General features: G+C 44.5%; 1 protein-coding gene across 2 annotated transcripts in view; it reads left to right on the top strand.

Moving 5' to 3' along the window:
* Window positions 1-15,809, top strand: part of BBS9 (Bardet-Biedl syndrome 9) — a 357,944-nt gene extending 342,135 nt beyond the window's left edge. The window contains exons 21-22 of one of the 2 annotated variants that reach the window (XM_036738870.1): window positions 12,450-12,560; window positions 13,006-15,809. In XM_036738870.1, the coding sequence (XP_036594765.1) occupies window positions 12,450-12,560; window positions 13,006-13,037 (143 nt within the window). In that variant the 3' untranslated portion in view covers window positions 13,038-15,809. The remainder of the gene's footprint in view (window positions 1-12,449; window positions 12,561-13,005) is intronic. The other variant, XM_036738869.1, reaches the window with a different exon arrangement.
* The last annotated feature ends 7,134 nt before the right edge of the window (window positions 15,810-22,943 follow it).

Raw genomic sequence — 22,943 nt, 5'->3', positions numbered from 1 at the left:
AGATTTGTAACTGCCATGGACAAATGATGCTTAATGCAAGGTGTGCTCCAAAATACATTGTTTCTGTTCACAGACTTCCTCTCTGAGAAGTCCCTGTGAGGTCCAACCAATGACCATGGTGACTTCTCCCGAGAAAGCAGATCTACCCTCTTTTTAGCCTCTTACCTTGATTTTTCATCTATGTGTGTTCCATTATCTTGTAAACTTGCATTTCTCAGTGGTGGAAATGCCTGGCTATCATTAACCCTACTGACCATTAGTGAGTGAACCCTTGAAAGATTCACATTCAGAATTCTGCATCCCTCTAAGGGGAGATGGGCTCAAAACTACAACCTGCAGGATCCTTAAATGAATGTGTCTTACTACTAGACCCTGGGTTGTGCGGAATAGTACAAAGCTGCTAACCTTGGGCTTCCGGCTTAGGAAAATCAGTCCGATGTTTCTGTCCTGCGACTCTGCTTCTCCACCAGCTCCACTCTCCTTGTCCCTCAACCTCTTTTTTAGAAGTGAGGATTTTGTTTTAAGGAGCTGTATTTAATAGCTTTGGGGCCTCGTGGTTCCTAGCTATGCTTGTGACTTATGGAGGCCTCTCCATTTCATCTGTTCCGTTAGTCTGTGTTTCTGACCCCTCATGGTGGCCGTGCCAGGTTTCTGCTGGTCAGCTCCTTGGGTCCGGCTGCACAGACTTGCCCTCCTTCCTCTGTGTTCATTTCCCTTGCCTGGAAAATGACTAAATGACACTGTTTCTTGGGCAGCCCCTGGAACAGCAGATCTTTATATCTACAGAACCACTTTGGCATGGTGCCCAAGATTTTATTCTGCTTCTTTATCATATTAAAAAAAAAGATGACAAAGACTCCCTGTCAGTGTCCTTTTTCTCTGTCTTGTGACCTGTTTGTCCCCAGAGCGACTTGGCCGAGCTGGTGCTTTGGCAGCCGGCACCCATTCCATATAATTTCTGAAAACGGCCCAACCTGGTCTGGACTGTGACTTCAGCTCGGGCTGTGGACCAATCTCAAGTGGAAGAAACATTGCCAACATCTTTTGGGAAGCCGTCATCATTGATGCAATGGTTTTGCTCCAGAGACTCCTACATCTCTCATTGTTCCATAGCCAGGCCAAATAAAAGTCTGTGCTTTGGGCTGCAGTTGTTATTCGTATTTTCTCCTCCTCCTCTTGATGTTCAGGAGAGTTCAGATTGAAGCCTTCCCGGGACAAGCCGCTCTTCCGGCACCATTCTCTTAGGTCTGGTGTTCTGGGAAATATTGCTCAAATGGTTAAAAACCATTGATTGTGGTAGCTGAGCAAAAACGTTGGACCGAAAGCTCATTGTCTGATAATTACCATTATTACTTTGTTATTATTAACATGCTCATATTAGCTTTTTTCTGACTCTGAGAACGGGGACCTTGTTTTTGTTTTCTTTCCCATGGCCAGCACACAGCGAGTGTTGAATGTATACTTGCTGAATGTATGAATGTATACTTGACATCTCCAAAATCTTCTCTCTTCCAGTGTGTGTGTGTGTGTGTGTGTGTGTGTGTGTGTTTGTACTTTTGTAAGAGGAGCACAGATTAGAAAGCATTTGAAAATGGAGTGGAAATCTTGGAAAGGAGTTTTTCTTTACCTCTGATTTCTCTATCCCTAGGGCTTAGTGACAAAGTGGAAGCTTAAACCCAAAGGAGAGAGTGTTTTTGTCCCGGTTAAATACTGTTCTTATCATTCTGTTGAAGACTAAGCCCAAAGAAAGATCTTCCATCCCATTGCCAAGGGCCTTCGCTTTTGATCAACAGGCCAGGAAAAGTAAATATTAACTTTCCCTCCTTCCTCATTTCCAGACACTAATTGAAGGCTTCTTTTGTATTCCTGTTTGGGACTTTTAATGGTCTTGTTAACATGTGTAAAAACATTGTGTTTGGAGACTCCAACAAAGCAGTTGGTACCTTCTCCCCGCCCCCCCCCCCCTTTAAATACTGTTTATATTCTTTCTGGGTGTGTATCTTTCCAAATTCTTCAGATTAGGAACCCGATGTGTTACAAAAACAGATGTAATGAAATGAGTTCGTTCTCCTTTCCTTCTGGGAGCAGCCTTGAGAGGACTCCTCTGTCACCTGAAGGTGTCTCCACCCTGTGGGACACTTGCACTGCCCCCAGCTAGGCCCTCTCCCAACTGATAAAAGATCTCCAGTGTCACACAAGAATCCAGGCACTCAGGGTGGGGGGCAACGGGCAGCAGCATATTCTCGCTCTCACTCCTGCCAACAGCTAATGGGGGAATTCACTTTATGAAGCCCTGTTTACAGACTGACATCTGGAGAAATTCTTAACCTGGACCCATTCCAATCTGTCGGATTTAGGCGCTGCCCTTACTTTTTGTAAGTAGGACTATTTTTCCCCTGCTTGGTTCAGCTTCCTGTAATTACCAGCAGACAAAGATAGTTGTGCTACCAGTTTCTTAATCCTTTGTGGCAAGTCCAGTGCCAGTTTTAAAGGATGGGCATGCTAATTTGCAGAGGGGACCTCAGAGGCCATGGACCCTCGCCCCGCCCCTCCCTTCCCCTCTCCCCCCCACCCCACCCCAGTTTTGTAGGTGAAAGCACAGACTCAGGGAAGGGGAAATTCCTCACCTAGAATCATACAGCAAATGTGTCTCTGAGGTGGGATTCGAACCCAGGTCTTCCTAATTCCAAGTACCATGCTTCCTTTCACTGTGTAGAAGACTGAACTATCTTGTAGCAGTCTTCAAAACAGATCTGCTTGCCTGGGATCCCAACACCCTGTGAGACTCTGGGCTTGGCTCTTAAACTAGATAGAATGTGACTCATTCAGGTGCTCTGAAAACGTAGGAGACGCAGTCACATTCACACATTTGGCTTCTGCTGAGAGGCATGATATGGAAACAGGCAAAGACTTGAACATATTTTAGCTTCTGACACTGTGTGTGTGTGTGTGTGTGTGTGTGTGTGTGTGTGTGTGTTTGTGTGTTTGTGTTGAGGTCAAAGGATACTTAATAAGTACATTAACTGACCTCTGGGGTTTTCTGCAATAAGACCATCTGATAATAATGGTCACCTCCAATGCTTCTCTGTGGTTATTATAAGTAATAATTAATATAAGTAATAACTAACATAAGTAATAACTGACGATATAAATAATTAACATAATTACTGACACAATAACCAATGCAAGTAATAACTCACGTAAGTAATAACTAATATAAATAACATAACTACCATAAGTAAGAACTAACATAATTAACAAATAATATAAGTAATAACTAAGATAATTAACTGATACTGTAACAACTAATATAACACATGTAATATAAATAATAGCTAATATAAGTAATAAATAACTAATATGAATAACTAAAATATAGCATATGTAATGTAAACAATAGCTAACATAACACAGGTACTATAAATAACCAATGTAAGTAACAATATAATAGCCAATATAAGTAATAATTAACATAACAGATACTATAAATAACCAATGTAAGTAATAACTGACATAAGTAGCAATGAATATGTTACATAGCCATATAATTAATAAATAATCATAAGCAATAACTAACATAGGTCCTATAGGTAATAATTAACATAATTAATAGCTGGCATAGGTAACAACTAACATAACATAGGTAATATAAATAGCTATAACATAATTACTGACACAACTAATATATGTAATAACTAACATAATAACTGATGTAAGTAGTAACTAGCATATTACATAAATAAGTAATAAGTAACCTAAGTAATAATGGACTGACATAATTAATAACTGACAACAAACAACATATATGATATAATTAATATAAGTAATAGTTACATAACATAGATACTATAAATAACATGAGTAATAACTGACATAACTAATAACTAATATAAGTAATAATTAACATATAACATATAAGTAATAAACATAAGTAAATAGCATAACATGTAAATAATAAGTAACTGACATAATAGCTAATATATATCATATAAGTAATAACTAACAAATAAATTGTATAAATAGTAACTAACATATTACATAGATCATATGAGTAATAACTAAATTAATAACTAATATGACTTATGTAAGTAATAAACATAGATAATATAAGTAATAACTGATATTGGAGGGCATCATGGTATACGGAAGCAAGCTTTTAACTTGGAGTTCAGAAATTTGAGTATGGAGAGCAACCATCAATGCTCTCTTGGTTATGGCGGAGAGATAGTATGGTGGGTGTTGGAGAGAGAGCCCTATCTGGAGTCCATGGACCTGGGTTTGAATGTCCAATATGCCACTTTGTCCCCCTGTGACCATAGGTAGGTCATTCCTCTTCGCGCCTTGGTTTCATCATCTGCGTGAGGTGACAACATTCTGAGTTGCGGGTTTCCCAAGATCTTAGACTTGGACCTGGACGTGATCCTGGAAGTCATTTAGTCCGTCTCTTCCAAGGGCCAAGTGACTTGCCCAAGCGGTAGAATGGAGGTTCAAACCTCGATTGACTGACTCTGAATCTAGCGTTTTGTCCAGTGAACCACGCTGTCTCTTGTGGTTCTGACCTTAGAATGGGAGTAGTTGTTGCACTTTGGAGAGATTGCTGTTGTTCCCTGCACCCTTTCCTAGTGTGGCTGCCACAGGGCAGTCTAGTGCCACCCAAGGGAAAGGGGGGATGGGGAACAGGAGGAGAACTATAGAGAGGATTTCTGCTAGCTAACATTTTTTAAAGGAACATTGTAAGCCAACTCATTTCTCTTGGGACTTACGGGTTGGATCCATGTACACATAGAGGCCTGAGGTGCTCTCTGGTACAATGTACTCTTTGTGAGGGAGGGAGGGAGGGGTGATACACTGATAGCTCAAATGGTGGCTCTGGTTAATCGGAGGTGTCTAAAGGTGTTACTACTCTGAGCCTGGTGAAAGACAGAAGACACTGTCCTTGACGGGCTCTTTTAAGTTCGACTCCTATCACTAAACTGGACTGCTGAAATTGTCTCTCCATTCCCATAATTGTAATCTTGTCAGAATTTGGCATTCTTTTTTACCCCCACAGATTTCCTAATGGGACTAAATAAAATGTCTGTTCCCTTTGACCCAGAACTGCTAGGCATGTTCCTCAAGGAGATCAATGGCACAAAAATGGTCCTATAGACACCAAAATATTTATAGTAACACTTTTTTTTGGTAGTGGCAAAGCACCAGACACAAATAGGTGCCCATGTATTGGGTGTGGTACACAAATATAATGTAATAGTATTGTTCCATAAGAAATAGTGAATTTAATGAATAAAGAGAAGTGTGGGAAGACTCACGTGAACTGATGCAAAATGGAGTGAGCAAAGCCAGGAAGACAGTATCATTCATTCATTTGATAAGCATTTATTAAGCATTATGTGCCAGGCATTGTGCTAAGTACTAGGATACAAAAAGAGGCAAAAGATAGTCCCTGCCCTCAGGGAGCTTCTACTTTAATGGGTGAGAAAGCATTCAAATAAACATATACAGAGCAAGCTATATACAGGATAAATGGGAAATAGTTAACAGAGGGAAGGCACTGAGATTAAGAGGGTCGGGGGAGGCATCTTGTAGAAGGCAGGATTTTAGATGGGCTTAAAGGAAGGCGGGGGGTTATTATTTGGAGAGGAGGAAGGAGATCCTTCCAGGCATGGGGGACAGCTAGAGAAAAAGTCTGGAGTCAGGAGATGGAGGGTCTTGTATGTGGAACAGTCGGAAGGCCAGTGTCACAGGATTGGAAAGTACAAAGAAGACTGGAAACGTAGGAGGGGCCTGGGTCATGAAAACGCCCAAGAGAGCATTTTTTTATTTGATCCTGGAGGTTATTGAGTGGGAGGCTATGTGTGATATGATTTTACCTGAGCTTTAGGAAAGTCACTTTAGTGACTGAGTGAAGAATGGGTTTGAGAGGGAAGAGATTTGAGCCTGGCAGACCCAGCTTCCAGGTGTGAGGGGAAAGAAAGGGGCGTGTGCAGGAGCTGTTAATGAAGATAATGGGTGCGGTAGGAGGCTGGGAAGGGTCGTTGATGTCTCTGAGGTTGGGGGTCTGGGGTCTGGGAGGATGGTGTCCTCTTCTGTAATGGGGAATAGGAAGGGCTGAGGGTTTAGGGGGAAGGATAATGACTTTGGTTTTGGACTTACTGAGTTTAAGATGTCTTCTGGGCACCCATGGAGTATGTCTGAAAGGCAGTTATATGCACAAGGATTGGAACAATGTAATTAGAAAGAACAACCACCCCAGCACTGAATGCTACAGAATTGGAAGGATTGTTCTTGGCCCCAAAGTAGCCTGTGAAAAGGCGCTGCCTTGAAGAAGAGATAGCCTACGGGTGTGGAACACTGCGTGCAGTGTCAGACTTAGAAGGTCATTTGGCAAGTCAAGATTTTGTTTCCTTTCTTTTTTCTTTATTATAAGGAATAGCTTATTATAATGGTGAAGTACAGGGGAGGGATACATCAGGAAATATAGGTGCTGTAAAAACAAAAATATTTTTTAAAATTTGCTTGTTAAAAAAGAGAGAGATGCCCTAAGGAGTGTTGAAGTCATTTAAGAATCACGTTCCTCTGCAAACTTCTCCTTACAACTGGTAATAAAAATCAAAAGACTTCCCCTTGCCTACAGAATAAAGCCCCCAACCATGGCCCTCCACAGTCTGGCTCCAACCTGCTTGTCTGGCTTTATCTTATAGTTTTCCCCTTTATGTGTTCTGTGTTCCAGAACAAAAAATGGGGCCACTCTCCGTTCTGTTTTCTCACCTTCGGGCTCTCAGGCCTCTGCCTCTTTTCATGAGGACAGGAATGGACTCCTCTTCCTTCCCTCCCCTCCTCCATTGGCCAACTCATTCCTTTCCTTCAGAGCCCCGCTTCATGATGCCTTCCAGGTCCCTCCAGACAAAGGAAGTACCCATTCTCAATTTCCCAAGCTCAGTGCCTGGTCATCTCTTTGCCATTTATTTTACTGTCCCTTTTATCATGACTGTTCATGCGCTTTTCCTCCCCACCCCCATTATGTTGTAAACATCTTGAGATGAGGGACAGTTCCCAGCACATAGTAGGAACTTTATGTTCAGCAACATTTAGTTCATTGAGTTGAATTCCCAGACTTCGACTTATCTCCTCTGTCTTTCCCGGATAGTATTTCTTCTCATCTCTTTTGTACCAGACCCCATTGAAGGAGACGACATTCCATTTTTTTCCTGCTGCCCATAGTAATCAGTAAATGTTAAATAATTTTTCTAAGCAGCTATATTTTCCCGTCATACTGTCTGGGAGAGGAATAAATCGGCCTTTAATGTTTTACACTGACTGCTGAGGAAATCCCTTTTCAATAAACAGGCACCTAATATTTTGGAATCTCGCCTCTATTGGGCTTATTTGTCAGGAGAGATGGTTGATGACTACAATTATAGCCTGGGCTCACTTATTTCCTCAATATAGTGTCTGTTTATGATGTTTTCACTGTAGTAACAAGACATGTACCTGGATTTTTGGCAGCATTCAGCGGAAATCCTCCCTGCCAGGTGGACTTTTAACAGCGCGCCTCCATAATTATCCTTCGCAGACATGCGCTGAAGATGGAAGCAAGGGCAGAGACCTGGGGATGAGTGGCCCAGTTAGAATAATGTCACCAGTACCGTGGCTCTTAGTGGGCTCAGAAGGCAAAGGACAGCACCAGGGACTTCACAGGGGCCAGGATAAGAGGAATAACAACCGCCGCTCAGAACTGATGTTGGGACAGACACCGAAAGGCCCATGAACTAAAGGAAAAATGCTTTCCCATTAGATAGAAGGGCAGCAGGAAGCAGCCTGGGCTGGGACCATGGGCAGAGAGTAGAGGCAAGGTCAGGAGGGCTTCCTGGAGCATGTTGTAGAGGGCCAGGGCCCTAACTGGAAAGTCCAGAGAGACAGGCATGGAAGAAACCAAGGCCAAGGTCTAGCCTGGGACAGGTGGCCTCATTCTCACAGGGGCTTGTTTGAATGGAGGTCCACTGTCAAGTTCAGCTTTCTAAAGAGGCAGCTCAAGACTTCCTTCCTAGTCTACTTAAGGACAGCCAGTCTATGCCTTAAAGTGCTCAGTCCATCCTAGTGACTTCCATGCATTGCTTTTGACGCTGCCTCTTCTACCCATGAGTCTCCGTGTCAGTCTTTGAAGACTATGCTTTGTCCTTACCAGTGGAAGGCAGTAATACTCTCCTTTGAAACCACTCTCCTGGGCTTGTGCTATACTTACCAGGAGATCAGTCATGTTAGCAGTGCCAGCATACGTGGCCCACAAGGTCTAGCTGGCCCCGAGCCTCAGACCATTCTTTACCCCCATCTCCCTTTCCACCTAGGCCATATCCTGGCCGTCCACCCTGATGCTGTTCCCTCCAGAGCACAGGGCCTTCTGGGGTCATACTCAGGGTGACTTAATGCAGCCGGCTTTAGAGACACTGCCCTGATTGAAAAGGCAACCACAGACCAGGCACATCCTAACAAATGCCACAGTATTTAGTGAAATCAATACTCAATACCATACCTCATACCAGGTCACCTCCTGTATGGAAGCTCATCCGTCTCATCACTGCTACATGCCACATCCCTCCCCGTCTTTCTGTCTCTTGTTCTGGGAGCAGAAATTACATCAGTACTATTGGTGCTTCTGCAGTGACTTCCTCAGGCTCCATTCACCACGAGGTCGTGGGGTTAGACGTTGAGAGATGGCTGCAACCTTTGAAGTTATTTGTCCAACTCCCTCATGTTACACATGAGCAAACTAAGCCTTAGAAGGGTTAAGTAGCTCGGCTCTGGTCGGTCACACAGACAGACGAGAGAATGGACCTCAAGTTTTCCTGACTCCAGAGTCTGGATCTCTCTGACACACTTTCCCCCAAATCTCTGCCTTCCTATTCCTGTGACTCCCCAGATCAAAACACCACTCCCCAGCCACTGCTCCCCTTAATGTGTTGTTTCTGTTGGATTGTAAGCTGCTTGACAGCAAAGATGGTTTTGCCCTTGCTGGATCTCTGGCCCTCAGCACGGTGCCCGGCACGTACCAAACACTTAATGACTATTATTCATGGATAAAGATAAGAAGATGACATTTAGACAGCACCTACAAGTGCATTATGAGTATTACGTTATATGATTCTCACAGCAACCTTATGGGGTAGGTGCTCTCCTCATTTCTACTTTACAGATGAGGAAACAGGGTTGAGTGACTTGCCCAGGGTCACACAGCTAGTAAGTGTCTGAGACTGATTTAAACCAGTCTTCCTCCAGGCCAAAAAAGGGAGACTTAGATTCCAAATAGGAACAAATTTCCCAATAACTAGAGCTACCAGTGGGCTGCCTCAGTAGGTTTATTGGGTCCTCTTCCCTGGAAATCTTTAAGCAAAGTCTGGATGGCCGCTTATTTACTATGTTGTGGTTGGGATTTTTGTCCAAATTCATACTGGACTGGATGGCCATGGAAGTCCCTTTCTATCTGATAGTCTGTGATTCTGTAGGGCAGGGACATATCACTGCTTTGTCATTAGATTCTGAGCCCCTTGGAGCCAGGGACTGTCTGGCCTCTTTTTGTATCCTTAGTGCTTAGCACATAGTAGGCGCTTAGTTGATTGATCATCACATGCCAATTTCATACAGATAATGTTAAGATCAGATGGCCTGGAGAGCTCTGTCTCCCAATTTGTTATTTGTAACATTTTATTTTCTTAATTTGTCCAGTTTTATGTAGCCAACTTACCTGTTGGTTTTCTGTTACATGAAGAGATTTTATGGTGCATTGTTAGAACTTGAGAATCATTCTTTAGAAGTTTTATTGGGGAAAGAAATACCATGATGTTTGGATTAATATTGTGAAACGCTGCTTGAGAGTGGGCCAGGAGAGCTTTGGATTTGGAAAGTACTGAGTGTTTGACCTCTAACTCAGAAGGTGCCAGTTCTTTTCCTATAGAGGCCCATTGGCTTGGATGCGTCATTGAAAACACCATTGGCGTTGACCTGCAGCTGTGATTGCTCAAGACCTCAATTAGGACAATAAGTGCCTTCCCTATTCTCTGGTCCTAGCCTGGGATCAACATTCTCAGTTGGGAGGCTGGAAGTCTGGATTCAGGGACTAAATAAAAAGCACTTTTGCCTCTTTGTTTTTTATTCATTATATATCTCCTTAAAACTCATCGGGTCACTGGGGTATTGATGCTAATTATTTGGCCATGGAGCTCCTTGGAGAATATTCATCTTGTCTGTGGCGCTGGTGGCAAAACTGACAGTGTAATAATTGTATTAGGATTCCAAGATCTTTCTTTCATCAGTAATGGGTTCAACAAGCTCGCTTCCAAGACTGACATCTCTATTCATCTTTGCCAAGCAGATTTCAGGATGGATCAGTTATACTCACTTTAGGGCCAGGGCATTTTTTCTTTAATTGATCCAACTTATTCTTATGCAATAATCGTTTGCCATTCAATACCCTCCCACCCCTTGCAAGCTTCTTTCCTCTTAAAAATGTTTTTTTTAAAAAGCTAGACAGAATCAGTCAACATAGTGATCGGGACGGACAGTGCTGGTAGTTTACCATTTCCTAACAGAATAAGGAAGTATGTTGATGATATCAGTCACTTGGAACCAACCCTGGCCATTGTCTTTGGCCTGAGTTCCTCTGTCTCGTGGTGTTGTCTTTAAGTCACTGTGTCCGCTGGTGCTTCAGTTCTGTTTTCCTCCCTGGGCCAGCATGTACAAGTCTTGCCATCCATCTCCCGCATGCCTCACGTTCATTGTTCCTTTGGGCGTAGGGATATTCCATTACAATCTGGAGCCACAGATCATTCGCGTATTCCCCAAATGATGGGGCCCAGACATTCTCACCAGCTCATTTTACAAGGAAATGGCAGAAGCCCCTGACAACAAAGCTGAGAAAAGGAAGACCACCTTCCTTCTAGTAAATGCCCTCTTTCTATTATGCCATATTATCATCAAAATTTAAAACTGCCAAGAATACGTATCATTATTCAAGCATTAAGAAAGGATAAATTGTCAATGAGTACTTTAGAATCTCCTCTGGTTTATAACCAACAAGAAAGAAAGAAAACTTGGTCAGAAATCTTTCTATTGTATTGGAACATGCATCTAGCAAATTCGAACATTCTCATTAAAGGGAGACTATCATTCAGGTGAACAAGATGTAGTTACTAGACTTTTTTCTGAGATGAAGCTGGGGGATGATGTATACAGAGCCAGCCTCGACATCAAGAAGACCCGGTCTTCAGTACAGTACCATTTCTGACATGTGTGACCCTGGACAAGTCATTTAAGTACCCTGGGCAACTCTCAGAGACGATAGAGAACAAAGCAGATCCACAGCTCAATTGGCGAAGGGTATTTCCTCGCTTGGAGTTCCTTAACTCTATTTTAAAAATTTAATAGTTTTTAAAAGTCTTTAACTGAAATAAGAAATTAATTTCTTTAAGAAATTAAGGAGAAACTCCAATTGTGAGTAGAGTCTCAAGTAGTCAAAACCAGGAAGGAGGCGTTAGCTTTGTTCTACCAGGGCCCATTGAGCAGAACCAGGAGCAGTGAGGAGAAGTCCATTTAGGCTTGACTCCAGAACAATCTTCCTAAGACTGAGAGTTGCCCCAGGGAGGAATGAGCTGTCCTGGAGGTCTGCATCTTGGAAATCTTCCAGGAGGAGCTTGGGAGCCACTGGGTTGGACATGGGGTTGTTGGAGTTCCTTTTCAAATCCTGGTCAGACAGGACAGTCACTGAGGTCCCTGCTTCCTCTAGAATCTTGCCTCATGTCTACCAAATAGAAGAGGTGGTGGTAAATTGATCCGGTCAGGTTATAGATGAAATTCAAAAATTCTCTTGAGGTTTGGGCTTTTATTTCTTCTAATAGGTAAACCCCCAGGACCTTTTGGGGGGGCAGTTAGGGAAGCACTCTTGTACCCCATTTTCCTGGACTTATCTCTGAATTGAAATCTTGCGCTTTGGGGTGCCCTGGCTTTCCGTTCTGTCCCTAGGGCACATGCTGGACAAAGTATGGAGTTTAGACAAAATCTAGTGACAGGAAGGGGCTGCCATGGAGCCCATTGGAGAATTCTGGCATGCTACTGCTGCCACCTTGTTCTCTGCTTACACTCATTTGTTCTTGTTGTGGGTTCCCGTAATCTGACATGGAGAGAATCCATCCTGAGGACCCATGTGATGGGGACTGCGGTCTGTGTGTCAGATTGTCTCTGTTCTGATTTAGAATTTGATCTATTAGAATATGAAGGTGTCGCCATTTTGTCTTGAGCATCCCACAGAGGGTGCAGGGACAGGGAGAGAGCTGGATCCTTGTTCATCATTTTATTTGGTGCATTTTGCTACGTTGCTTCTCTCCTGGCTTGTTACATGCCAGGTGGGAAGGCAGACTCTCTTCTGGCCTGTGCTTCAGGCTCTCTTCTTGTTCACCCAGGTGGTTGTGCTACCATCCCAGAGCTAGACCCAGAGGAGAGAACGGGTGAGCAGGACTCCAGTGGCATGTTCCCCAATCACGGGCACCTGGCCGTCCAGACCCTCAAGCCAGGTAAGAGGAGGGAAGCCCTTCGCCAGCCCCAGCCCTGCTTCCCATCCCCCAGCAGACCGGACATTGAGCATTTTTCTCAGTGTAGAAGACTTCACCAACCTGAGTGACCTCAACTCCCTGATATGTCTCCTTTCCATTTAGATTAGGGGTTCTTACCACTTTTTTGTACCATGATCTCTTGGGCAGCCAGTCTGGGGAAGCCCTTCTCAGGATAATATTTTGAATGCCTTAAGTAAAATACACAGACTTATCAAGGAGACCAATTGTATTGAAATATAGAAATCAAAATAGAAATTGAATAAAAACGTTCACAGACCCCACGTCAAGAGCCCCTGATGTAGCCCCAAGTCATTGAGTCTTAGTACTCTTGCTTCTGTAGCTGAGGTTGACCAACCTGTTTAATTTCTTAATTATTTAGTGCTTCTTCCCCTCTTTTCTTTTCCAGAATCTTCTCCCCCTGCCGCATTTCTGGAGTAATCAGAATGGAACCATCCAGTTGGGCAGGAGCTAAACTTCCTCAAATTGTCCAGACAGGGACAGGGACCTTGTACTATGTGCAGAAGGAGCTTAGGGGCTGTCTCAGGCTTGGAGCCTGCTCACCTCTGTGAGGGCGGCTTTGGGTGGAAGCAGGAAGGAAAACATCTACCCTAGGGAAGGTCTTGTTATTGCATGTTGATCCATTGGAGCTCAGACTTCACTTCTCTTTGGAGGAAGCAGTGTTCTCATCCCGTTTTGCCAGCTTTGTGGGGACAGAACCTGATGGCCGCATTAGAGACGGTTGGTTCACGCTGAATTCTACAACCTGAAGGTTCCAGTTGTTGGGAGCAATCCCATCCAGAAAAGGTGCCCCTTCAGTAAAGCTACAGTAGCCTGGATTTGATTTCCCATCCAAGGCTTCTGTTAGCTGATGCTTGTCCAACTTCCTCTGTCAAAGGGAAAGAACTCTGGGATCCTTCTGATCCATCATAAGATGTTAAAATAATTCTTTAAAAACACGCAAACACAGTCTCAGAATGTCTTCATGGTTAAGTGCATGTATCTCTCCTTGAAAGAGGTAAATTTTGTGCTGTGCTAAAAAATGGACTTTAATGTTTTCAGGTATGAAAAGTCGGTCTGCCGCCATTCCTTTTCCAGGGCCCCCGTTTATAATAGGGACACACACTTTATAATTAAACTTTAATGGATTCGGGAACCAGAGAAGTTTCCTGCCAAGTCTTTGGGGTTGAAGCGACATGTTCAAAGCCATTTGACTCCTAAGTAGACATGTTTACACTCGTCTCGAACCCCCAGAAACCCCACACTGTGGGGAGAGGAGTATATAAAAAGGTCTACTAAGAAGTTCATTGTTGATCTCTTTTTTAAGGAATTGAAAACCAGCCCCAGCTATTTTAACTATTTCTTATTACTAGTGTGCTTCTTTGAAAGAAGCAAAAGTTATTTAAAAAAATAAGCATTTACAATTACATAGTACCTAGGCCCGAAGAGGGACAGCTCCAGCCATCAGCTTTAATCGCATCCAGCCCATGGCGCATGTACCAAAAGGCCATGGCCCCTTTGACCTACTGTCGCAAAAACGCAGCCTAGCTTGGGAAGCTTATCATGACAACACCCTGCAAAGCCACGGGGGGGACGGACTGTCACAAAGCCTGTCCTCGGTCTCTATCTTTTTCTCAGGTGTATCTCTCTCTATGCAAACCTCTCCACCTGCCCTCCCCCTGTTGCTCTTTCTTGTGGCTCTCTCCAGATTTACTCTCTCTCTCTCTCTCTCTCTCTCTCTCTCTCTCTCTCTCTCTCTCTCTCTCTCTCTCTCTCTCTCTCGTGTGTGTGTGTGTGTGTGTGTGTGTGTGTGTGTGTGTATGTGTGTCTCTGTGTTCGACATGATGCATCTCCTCCTGCACGTTTCTATCATGCATCCCTTCCCTTCTTCTCTCTTTCCCCTACCCCGCTTCTACTCTGTGCCCTCACATTCACCTGCCTGCAGGTCCCAGAAGCCCCCACTTCTGTCCACTCCTCCTCCTCCTGCCAGATTCATTTTCTTTATAGGTCTCTCTCTATTCGTGTTTTCCTTCTACTCCAAACATGTTAATGGATTGCTAAGCTACCCAATAGAATTCAAACTCCTTAGCATGGCATTCAAGGACTTCTACCGTGTAGTACCACCCTGTCTTTCCAGCCTTGGTGTCCAAACTCACATGTATGTTTCCTCAAACTGAAAGTGTGTATGATGATCCTGCCCCCCACTCATCCTTGGGGCAAAGCAAATGGCAGCATCAAAACATCAAGCGCTTTCCTCCGAGTTGTTTGCTTGGTTTCTTCCCTACCCCCATCTCCTTCTCCCAAGTCTGTCTTTGCTTCACTGCTTGGTCCACCCAGCCTGGAGCTTTGGATTTGGCCTGGCTGACTACTGAATGCTTGACTGTGAACCAGGCCTGCACTCATTTCAGCAGTGCATGTCGACCTCGCTCCTTGAGCAGCCAGTCAGACCAACAGTCACAAACATTTCCTGAGTGCCCACTACGGGCATGCAAAAACATACACCAAAATAATGTCTGCCCCCAGGGAGCTCTTTTGTCGGACAAGTCTGTGGTCTCATGACGTTCAGATGAGAGCCCGCCCGAGTCGGGGAGCTGTCAATATCCACTCTGGTCCGGGGCCCCATCAGCATCCAGACGAATATCGTGGTCATTGCGTACCACATCTCGCTTTGGGTCCAGCCAAACAGAGCCACTTGTCACCCCCATGTTTTCCCATCTCCAAACCTTGGCTTATGCTACTCTCTAGACCTGGGCTGTCCTCTGCCCTTCATCTGCCCATTCCCCTTGGTCATGATCCCCTCACCCATTTCTTGCACAGAACTTTTGCACCTCTCATGTCTTCATCAGGCATTCTTTCTACTATAGTCTTTTGTGTGTATGACATACCTCTTACTAGACAGTAAGCTCCAGGAGGGCAAGGACCAAGGCATAGAGTCTTTGCATCTCCCTTCAGTGGAGAAAGCAGAGTAGATTCTTCATAAATACTTGTTGAAAGAATGAATGAATGACTGTCCCCTGCACATGGGCTGTGTGACTGTCTAGTCCTAAACTTTCCTTCCCTTTCGTCTCTTTTCCCAGGCTATGATATAGAACTGAAATATATGGGCTTATTACTTGTTAAATTTATTTTTAAGTTCATTGTTCTTAATTTTGAAAGTGCATGAATGAAACCTTTTGTACTTATTTTTATCTCAAAATAAATATAATATGCATCAAAATAAGAAAATTCAGTTTCTTATTATGTGGGGCAGTGGGAGAGAGCAGAAAGATCAGTGGCTCGGGAGGCCAGCACCTGGCTCGGAATCCCAGCTTCACCATGTGGGCCCCGTGTGGCCTTGGACAAGGCTCGGCACTTTCCTGGACCTCAGTTTCCATTACCGGACCGGATCCCAGAGGTCACTGCTAGCTCAAAATCTCTGATCCAATGCCTTTTCCTGTGGGTCAGTGACCTTCAGCATAATAAAGGCTCACTGCCCCAGGGAGATGGTGTTGGAGACATTCTCTCTCAAATACCGTTTCCTTGACTTCCTTGCATCCCTGGGATTGTACACCCCGCTCTTCTGACATTGGGGAGTTTGCTTGTCGGAAGTCTGGCCTGAAGCTCGTTCTAATTAACCAACAGATACTAAAGTCCCGACAAGATGACCACAGGATTCCCAGCTCATATTTGAATCACTTTGGAGTCAGCATTTCCACTTACTGGCAGTATGAGTCTGATCTTTTTTCATTTTCCACTGTGTGGCCTCTCTGAAGGAAATGTTAATGCACATTTTTGAACGATGTCAGATGTGGCATTTCGGTGTTCTAAAATAATTGGATTGACCGGACAGAATTGCTTTTCTAAGTGGCCAGATGCCAAAGGGCATCCTAGATGTGTACCTCATCAGCTTTCACCTGTCACTGATGGTGCCCTGCTGCAACATTTACCAAGCTCTCTGCCAAGCAGAGGGGAAAGAGAGGTCAAGAATCATATTATAACTCAGCCCACTTTTCATCAAAACTCACCTAAGTGACAATGTTCCTTCCCGTGTGACTTTCCCTTTACTTAGAAGTTCTGGAGGGCGGCACCCTGTGTTTGGCTTATCGCGTTTCGGATGGGAAGGAGGCTTTCAAAGGTCACCCAACCCAGCACGTGCTGAGACCAGAGCCCAAGCACCAATGTCATCCCCACCCAGCAAATGACCAGCCTCCTCTTGGAGGCATTCATTCATAAGGGACTCACCCACCATGCAGTCTGATCACTTTCATCTCTGGACAAGTTCTTGTTGGGCACTTTTTCCTATCGAACCAAATGCTGTACCTATGACTTCCATCCACTGCTTCCAGTCATGCTCTAGGGGCCCAGATAGGCAAGCCTAAGTAGCACAACAACCCTGCAGGTACCTGAATTTATCCTTTTCTCACACACCATCTCTCCTCCAGCCTATCCTTCCCCGTTTCCACAAGACGATGCAAACGTGGGAAGGTTGTGAATTCTTTCGACATCTTCATCATCTCTCTTCTGGGAGGCTCCAGTTTATCACCCCCTTCTTAAAATGAGGTGCCCAGAGCTGAATACAGTGCCCCCCGATTAGGTGCCAAGCTCCCCATAATAGAAACCAAGATGCCGTTCTTTCACAAAAGTGATGCAAAGTGTCACTGAACTGTGAACGGGACCATCACTGAGCAGAGGCTCTTACCCTGAAGCCAGAGAGGGAATCCTTCTCTCGTGCTCATTCCCCCGTGTGGCAAGCCCATAGTCTCACCAGGAGATGTGAATGAACAATACATACCACTCACATGTTCTGATGAGCTTTATTTAAGAGTATGTCACAACTGACTGGATCCCAAGAGGTACCAAAGGCATAGGAACGTTACTGTTCAAGGCACCCTTACACATGCCAGTTCTATCTTCTCCGAGAAGAACGTTCTGTCCCTACCTATGAATGCTGACGGCTCAGGCCAACAACCAAGGCCAGTGACTGCCAGGGGTACTTAGGGCAGCAAGTGACATGGGTACTGTGGCATTTTTCTTTAGTCTCTTATGCCCTTCTGTGGGCCTGGCTCTGATGATTATTTCTTAATCTACTTCAGAGCTCCTAGCATTTTGATTGGTGAGGAGCTGGTATCTCCTCCTTCATCTCTGAACCTGTAGCTTGAAATGATAGACAGTGGAGACTCGTGGTCTCTCAAGTTTATCAAGCATACCCTAGAGTTAGGAGCCTACTGGCTTGTCTTAGAATGGGAGGCCAGCAAGGTGAGGTATCTTAGCTGCTCAGGAATACCACAGGCAGGCCAGCAAAAAAAAAAAAGGCAGTATGTGGTCATGCCCATATCTACGTATATGATGACTATAAGAAGAAGCAGCAGCAACTAACCAGCATGAGGAAGTGTCAAAGAATTCTGTGCATGCTAAGACAAACATCTCTTTTTGCTGTCCTACATGAGAATTACTCCTGCATTTCCATTGTAACTTATGCATATGTAATTAGGGAGACCAGACTGAGAGACAACGTTGGAGGGAGGAAGACCTCAGTGCAAGCCCCTTCTCCACATATCCTAGCTGTACAACAAAGACATGCAGTGTCTCCGTGCTCAAGCCTCTCTGGGAGACTCAGTTACTGACAAGTTGCCAATCTGTACTGGCGGAGGGAGTTTCCATATGGAGAATGAATGAAATATGAATGAAATCACAGGTTCAGACCCTGCATCCATGATTTTCTGTACCTCCCCACGCACACATACATAAGGATGAAAATGTGATGTCACAAATGCCTCGTCTAATATAGGTCAGCTCCTTCTGTACAACTTAAAGTCTTTAGAGAGTTACCATCCAGAGGGAGGGTGAGTGACTTGCCCAGGGTCATAGTTCCTGCCTCCATGGCCAGCTCTCTGTTCTATGTATGCATACATGCACATGCATGGTATCCCAAAAGTCTTAGTTTTTTGTCCTAGTTTTAGGGACGCTTTGTGTACATACATATGTGTCTATATACACAGACATACATGTATATCTTTAATACATGATATAGCTTTATAATATATAACAATCATAGCCTTATATGTATTACAATATATAATATAGCTTCATATATATAATAGAGATAATATAGCTTTATAATATGCATTACAAAATATGGTATAGCTTTCTAATATACCTTTAATATCTAATACAGCATGTATATTTATGTTACTTTCACTAGCTTCAATTACCCTTAGACTTTTTGGAGTGCCCCGTGTGTACGTACGTGTATATATCTACGTCTGTGTACACACACATGGAACCTCATGACGTTCTAGCAGCCGCCGATTCCAGCTACAGTTTTATTTCCCCCTCCTCCAAAACCAAATAATCCCCCTGGATTCTTCAAGGCGGCTCCCGAGGCGGGCTAGGTCTAGCAGGGTTTTACAAGCTGAAGGATAGACTATTTCTGCTGTCTGAGTAAATAGTTCGAGTAAACTCCCATGCTCTTGCTTTTGTGGCAGCATGTGTGCATGAAGTCACGCCTTCCGCCATGGGTAAAACTTGGGTGGGTGCTCCCAGCTAGAGGCTGGTTTTAGGATGAGGAATGACTTATGCAGCCCAGGAGTCCTATGTCCAACCCATACCTGCAACCCAGGCATTGAGATCTCTTGAAGCAAGGAACCAACCACCTGTGGTCTGGTTGACCTTTCACTTATGAGTGAATACAATATAGATGGTGACATTCCTTCCCCATTTGTTCCATCCCTTGGATCACCAGCTAGTAGCACAGTGGGTAGAGGGCTGGGTCTAGAGTCAAGAAGACCTGAGTGCCAATCCAGCTCCAGACATTTAGTAGTTGTGTGACCCTGGGTGAGTCACTTAACCTCTCTGTGCCTCAGTTTCTCCAAATGCAAAATGGGGTTGGATAAAATGAGATAATATGTGTAAGGAACTTAGCAGAGTGTCTGGCACACAGGAGGTCCTTAATAAATGTGTATTCTCCTCCCTTCCCTCGCTACCACTCCTTATGTCCCATCCCACGGCCTGCCAAATCTGACCCTCAAGATTTAAATTTGTACCGGCAGGGATTATGGAATCCAGTTATGGTGGACTTGGGGACCTCTCCTAATCTTACGGATTCATTTTTGGGTAAGAAAGGTTGAGTAGATTCAGGGATCCTGCATTGTACCAGTGGCAACCAAAACATTCAGTAGATGCCTGCTGATTTGTATCAGTAAAGAAGCTAAGGTATCTTGGATCCAAATGGGGAAACACTGATTTCAGCTGAAACATAAACTGTTCCCCTTTCTCAACCATGGTGTTGGCCGTTGGTTTGTTGGGGCAGCGTGATCTTCCCATTGCATGGTTTACCTCATACTGCCACGGGCAGGTGGAGGCCCCCTAAAGTCATGATCACCAGCTAGATCCCAAGCTGCCTTGGGCTTCTTCTCCAGGCCAGGACCATTGGGGTGTGCTTAGCACAGAGGCTGTTCAACAACCCAGTGATTAACTAGGTCTTACAGTCCTAATCCCGACCAACAAGGTCTCCTCATCGACCACATTTTAACCTCAGCTATCACATCTGCCTTGTTAGACAAAAGCACCAGCTGCCACAGAGCCAGGCAGGCCTCCTTTATTCTCCTTCTCCGGTGCCTGCATGCTCCCTCCCCATGTGTCTACAACCATGGGCTGCCCTGGGCAGCAGCATCTGTGGTGGCCCCATGTCTTGACTTCTTTGCCTCCTACAGCTTCTTTCTCTCTCTTTTTCTCAAATGACACGCCCAGTCTTCTCCTAATCTTATGCCATGATTCACACCTCCTCATGATTGCCTCTCAGTCCTTCACAGGATGGAAAGAAGTAGGTGCCCTTCAGGACTACATTTCCAAGGAGTTCATGTAACTAGGCTCTGAGAGCCTTCCTCCTCTACCAGCAGATGAATTGGTCTTACTGAAACCTCACTGTGTATATAAAGTCCTTTGCAAACTCTAAAACATTCTATAAATGTGAATTGTTAAAATTAATTATCTTGTTCAGTCATATCTGACTCTTTGTGACCCCGTGGACCATAGCACACCAATAATGCCCATGGGGTTTTCTTGGCAAAAGTACTGGAATGGTTTGCCATTTCCCTCTCCAGTGGATTAAGACAAACAGAGTTAAGTGACTTGGCCAGGATCACACAGCTAGAAAGTGTTGGAGCTCGGATTTGAACTCAGGTCTTTCTGACTCCAGGCCCAAGCTCTAACCACTGAGCAACCTAGCTGCCTCCTAAAATTAATAATAGCCATAGTGATAATAACAATAAGATTCCCATGTATAAGGCATGGGTCTTGCCCTCATGGAGTTAGAGCCGTTATAGTGGGGGATATGACATGTATACGGTATAGCAATAGTAACAAATGACTGCCTGGAAATTGTAAACTCTTGCTTCACTTGGATGCTAGTCACAATGGCGGGAGACAATGGGAAGTCAGCTTTAATGGTGTACATCTACGTACCCCTTTCCCTTCTCAGGCCCACAGCATCTCTGGCTCCTGTCCCCTCACCCCTTCAAGCCCCTTCTCTTCTCAGGGAATGGGGTCATAGGGGTTACAACTAAAAATGACCTTCTGGGGCACCTATTGCAATACTTTCATTTTCCACTTGGGGAAACTGAGGCCCAGAGTGACTTGGCCATGGCCTCAAACAGTAAGCAGCAGGCCTGGGGTCTAAACCCAGAGGGTCTTCCCCTAGAAGTAGCATTCTTTCTGCTGAGTCCCACAGGAAATGCCCCCACCTTGCCAAGAGGAACCTTCTGTATTCCTGCTGCTCTGTTGGTCTTGCAGGGAAGAAGGCCCCAGTGGCTTGTCCAGCCTGCTTCCATCCAGCGTGAACCTTTTAAGAGTCACCCCACCAGTGGTGAGAGACAGGGGGACATTTTCCATTCTAAAGCACGTCTGTGTTTGTCTTTGCTTCCTCAGCCCAGCAGCCCTTAAAAAGGCCCTAGCCCATCCTTCCCTGCCAATTCCCCAGTGAGATTTATTTTAAAAATAAATAAAAGTGGGGAATTAAGTAGATCTGAACCATATCATCATTCAGATTCTTTCTATGATGGACTAGCTGGCAGGGCTGGTGATAACCAGGGGCTGGACCTCTGGAGGGCATCCAAGGGCCTAAATATTGTCTTTTTAAAATGTTAAATATTTATGTTTAGAACTGAGATGATTGCATCTGTTGAACAAAATAAGGAAAGACATGGCAGCATATCTATAATAAGGAGTCTGTGGTCTAAACTGTGTCTCAGTCAAAGTGACTTATGGCTAAGGAAGGGAGGCTTCCACAGCCCTGAATCTGCTCACTGTTCTGCACAGTGGCCACATGGGATCAGTGGTTCAAGCCTACCTGGGCCGCTGAGTTATCTTGATGCAAACCCCAGGGTGAGAATGATCCTGGACTCCAGTGCTGCAGAACTTTCCAGGAGCCTTTAAAAAGGCCCCTATTGAATTGTCCCACAGTTTCAATTTTGGGAGGTTTTCTAGTTCCAGTATCATAAAACGACAACTGTCCTCAAGCCATGCTCAGGTGCTGGACCAGGACTGACTCAGAAAGCCTTTCCTTCTGAATGTTGGATGCCATGAGCTGTTTTTGATTACAACTGGTAGTCATCCCATGCATGCCTTGGGTCAGTGAATTAGAGAATAAAAGCCCCAAATGAGTCTGTCCTCAGAGAATTCCATTCCTGGGGCTAATATAATAAGCCATAGGTCAGCAGGTAAGAGGTACGGGATCTTAGGCTTCCGGTACTATGGCACCTGAGCCAAAATGAATATTCTGGAACATTTCTGAGACAAAATTCAAGGCTAGTACAGGGGAAAGTACATTTTCTCATCCACAAAATAAGTGGGCAGGGGGCTGGACATGATGACCTCTGATGTGTCTTCCTGCTCTAAATCTATGATCCTGTGAGATGAGGGGCTGAATTTGATGGTCACTGAGGTCCTTGCCAGCTCTAGATTTCTGATCCTATAAGCATTGATTAAGCTCCTACTATATTCCTGGCACTGTGACAAAATGAGACAAAAGTGGGGATAGTCCCCGCTCTCAAGGATCTTTCTGTGTATCACAGAGAATGGAGGCATATGGTGCAGTGGGAGGTATTGGATTTGGGACTCAGAAGATGGGGCTTGGAACCCCAGCTCTCCCACTCACTAGCTGCGTGACCTTGGGCAAGTCACTGGGCACCATTCTCCTCATCTCTAAAGTAAAGAGATTAGGTTAGAGGATCTCTGAGTTCCCCACTCTCCCTAAGTCTGTGATCTTATGAATACATAGGAGCTTTCCTTCATGATAAAAGGCATTTAACGGTTGCTCCAATCAAGTGAAGCAAGATTTCCAAAATGCAGTAAAAATGCTTCTTCCTTCAT

Source organism: Trichosurus vulpecula, chromosome 9, assembly GCF_011100635.1.
Source record: "Trichosurus vulpecula isolate mTriVul1 chromosome 9, mTriVul1.pri, whole genome shotgun sequence".
In the NCBI taxonomy this organism is placed as follows: domain Eukaryota; kingdom Metazoa; phylum Chordata; class Mammalia; order Diprotodontia; family Phalangeridae; genus Trichosurus; species Trichosurus vulpecula.
This window is presented reverse-complemented; position numbering and strand designations above follow the sequence as displayed.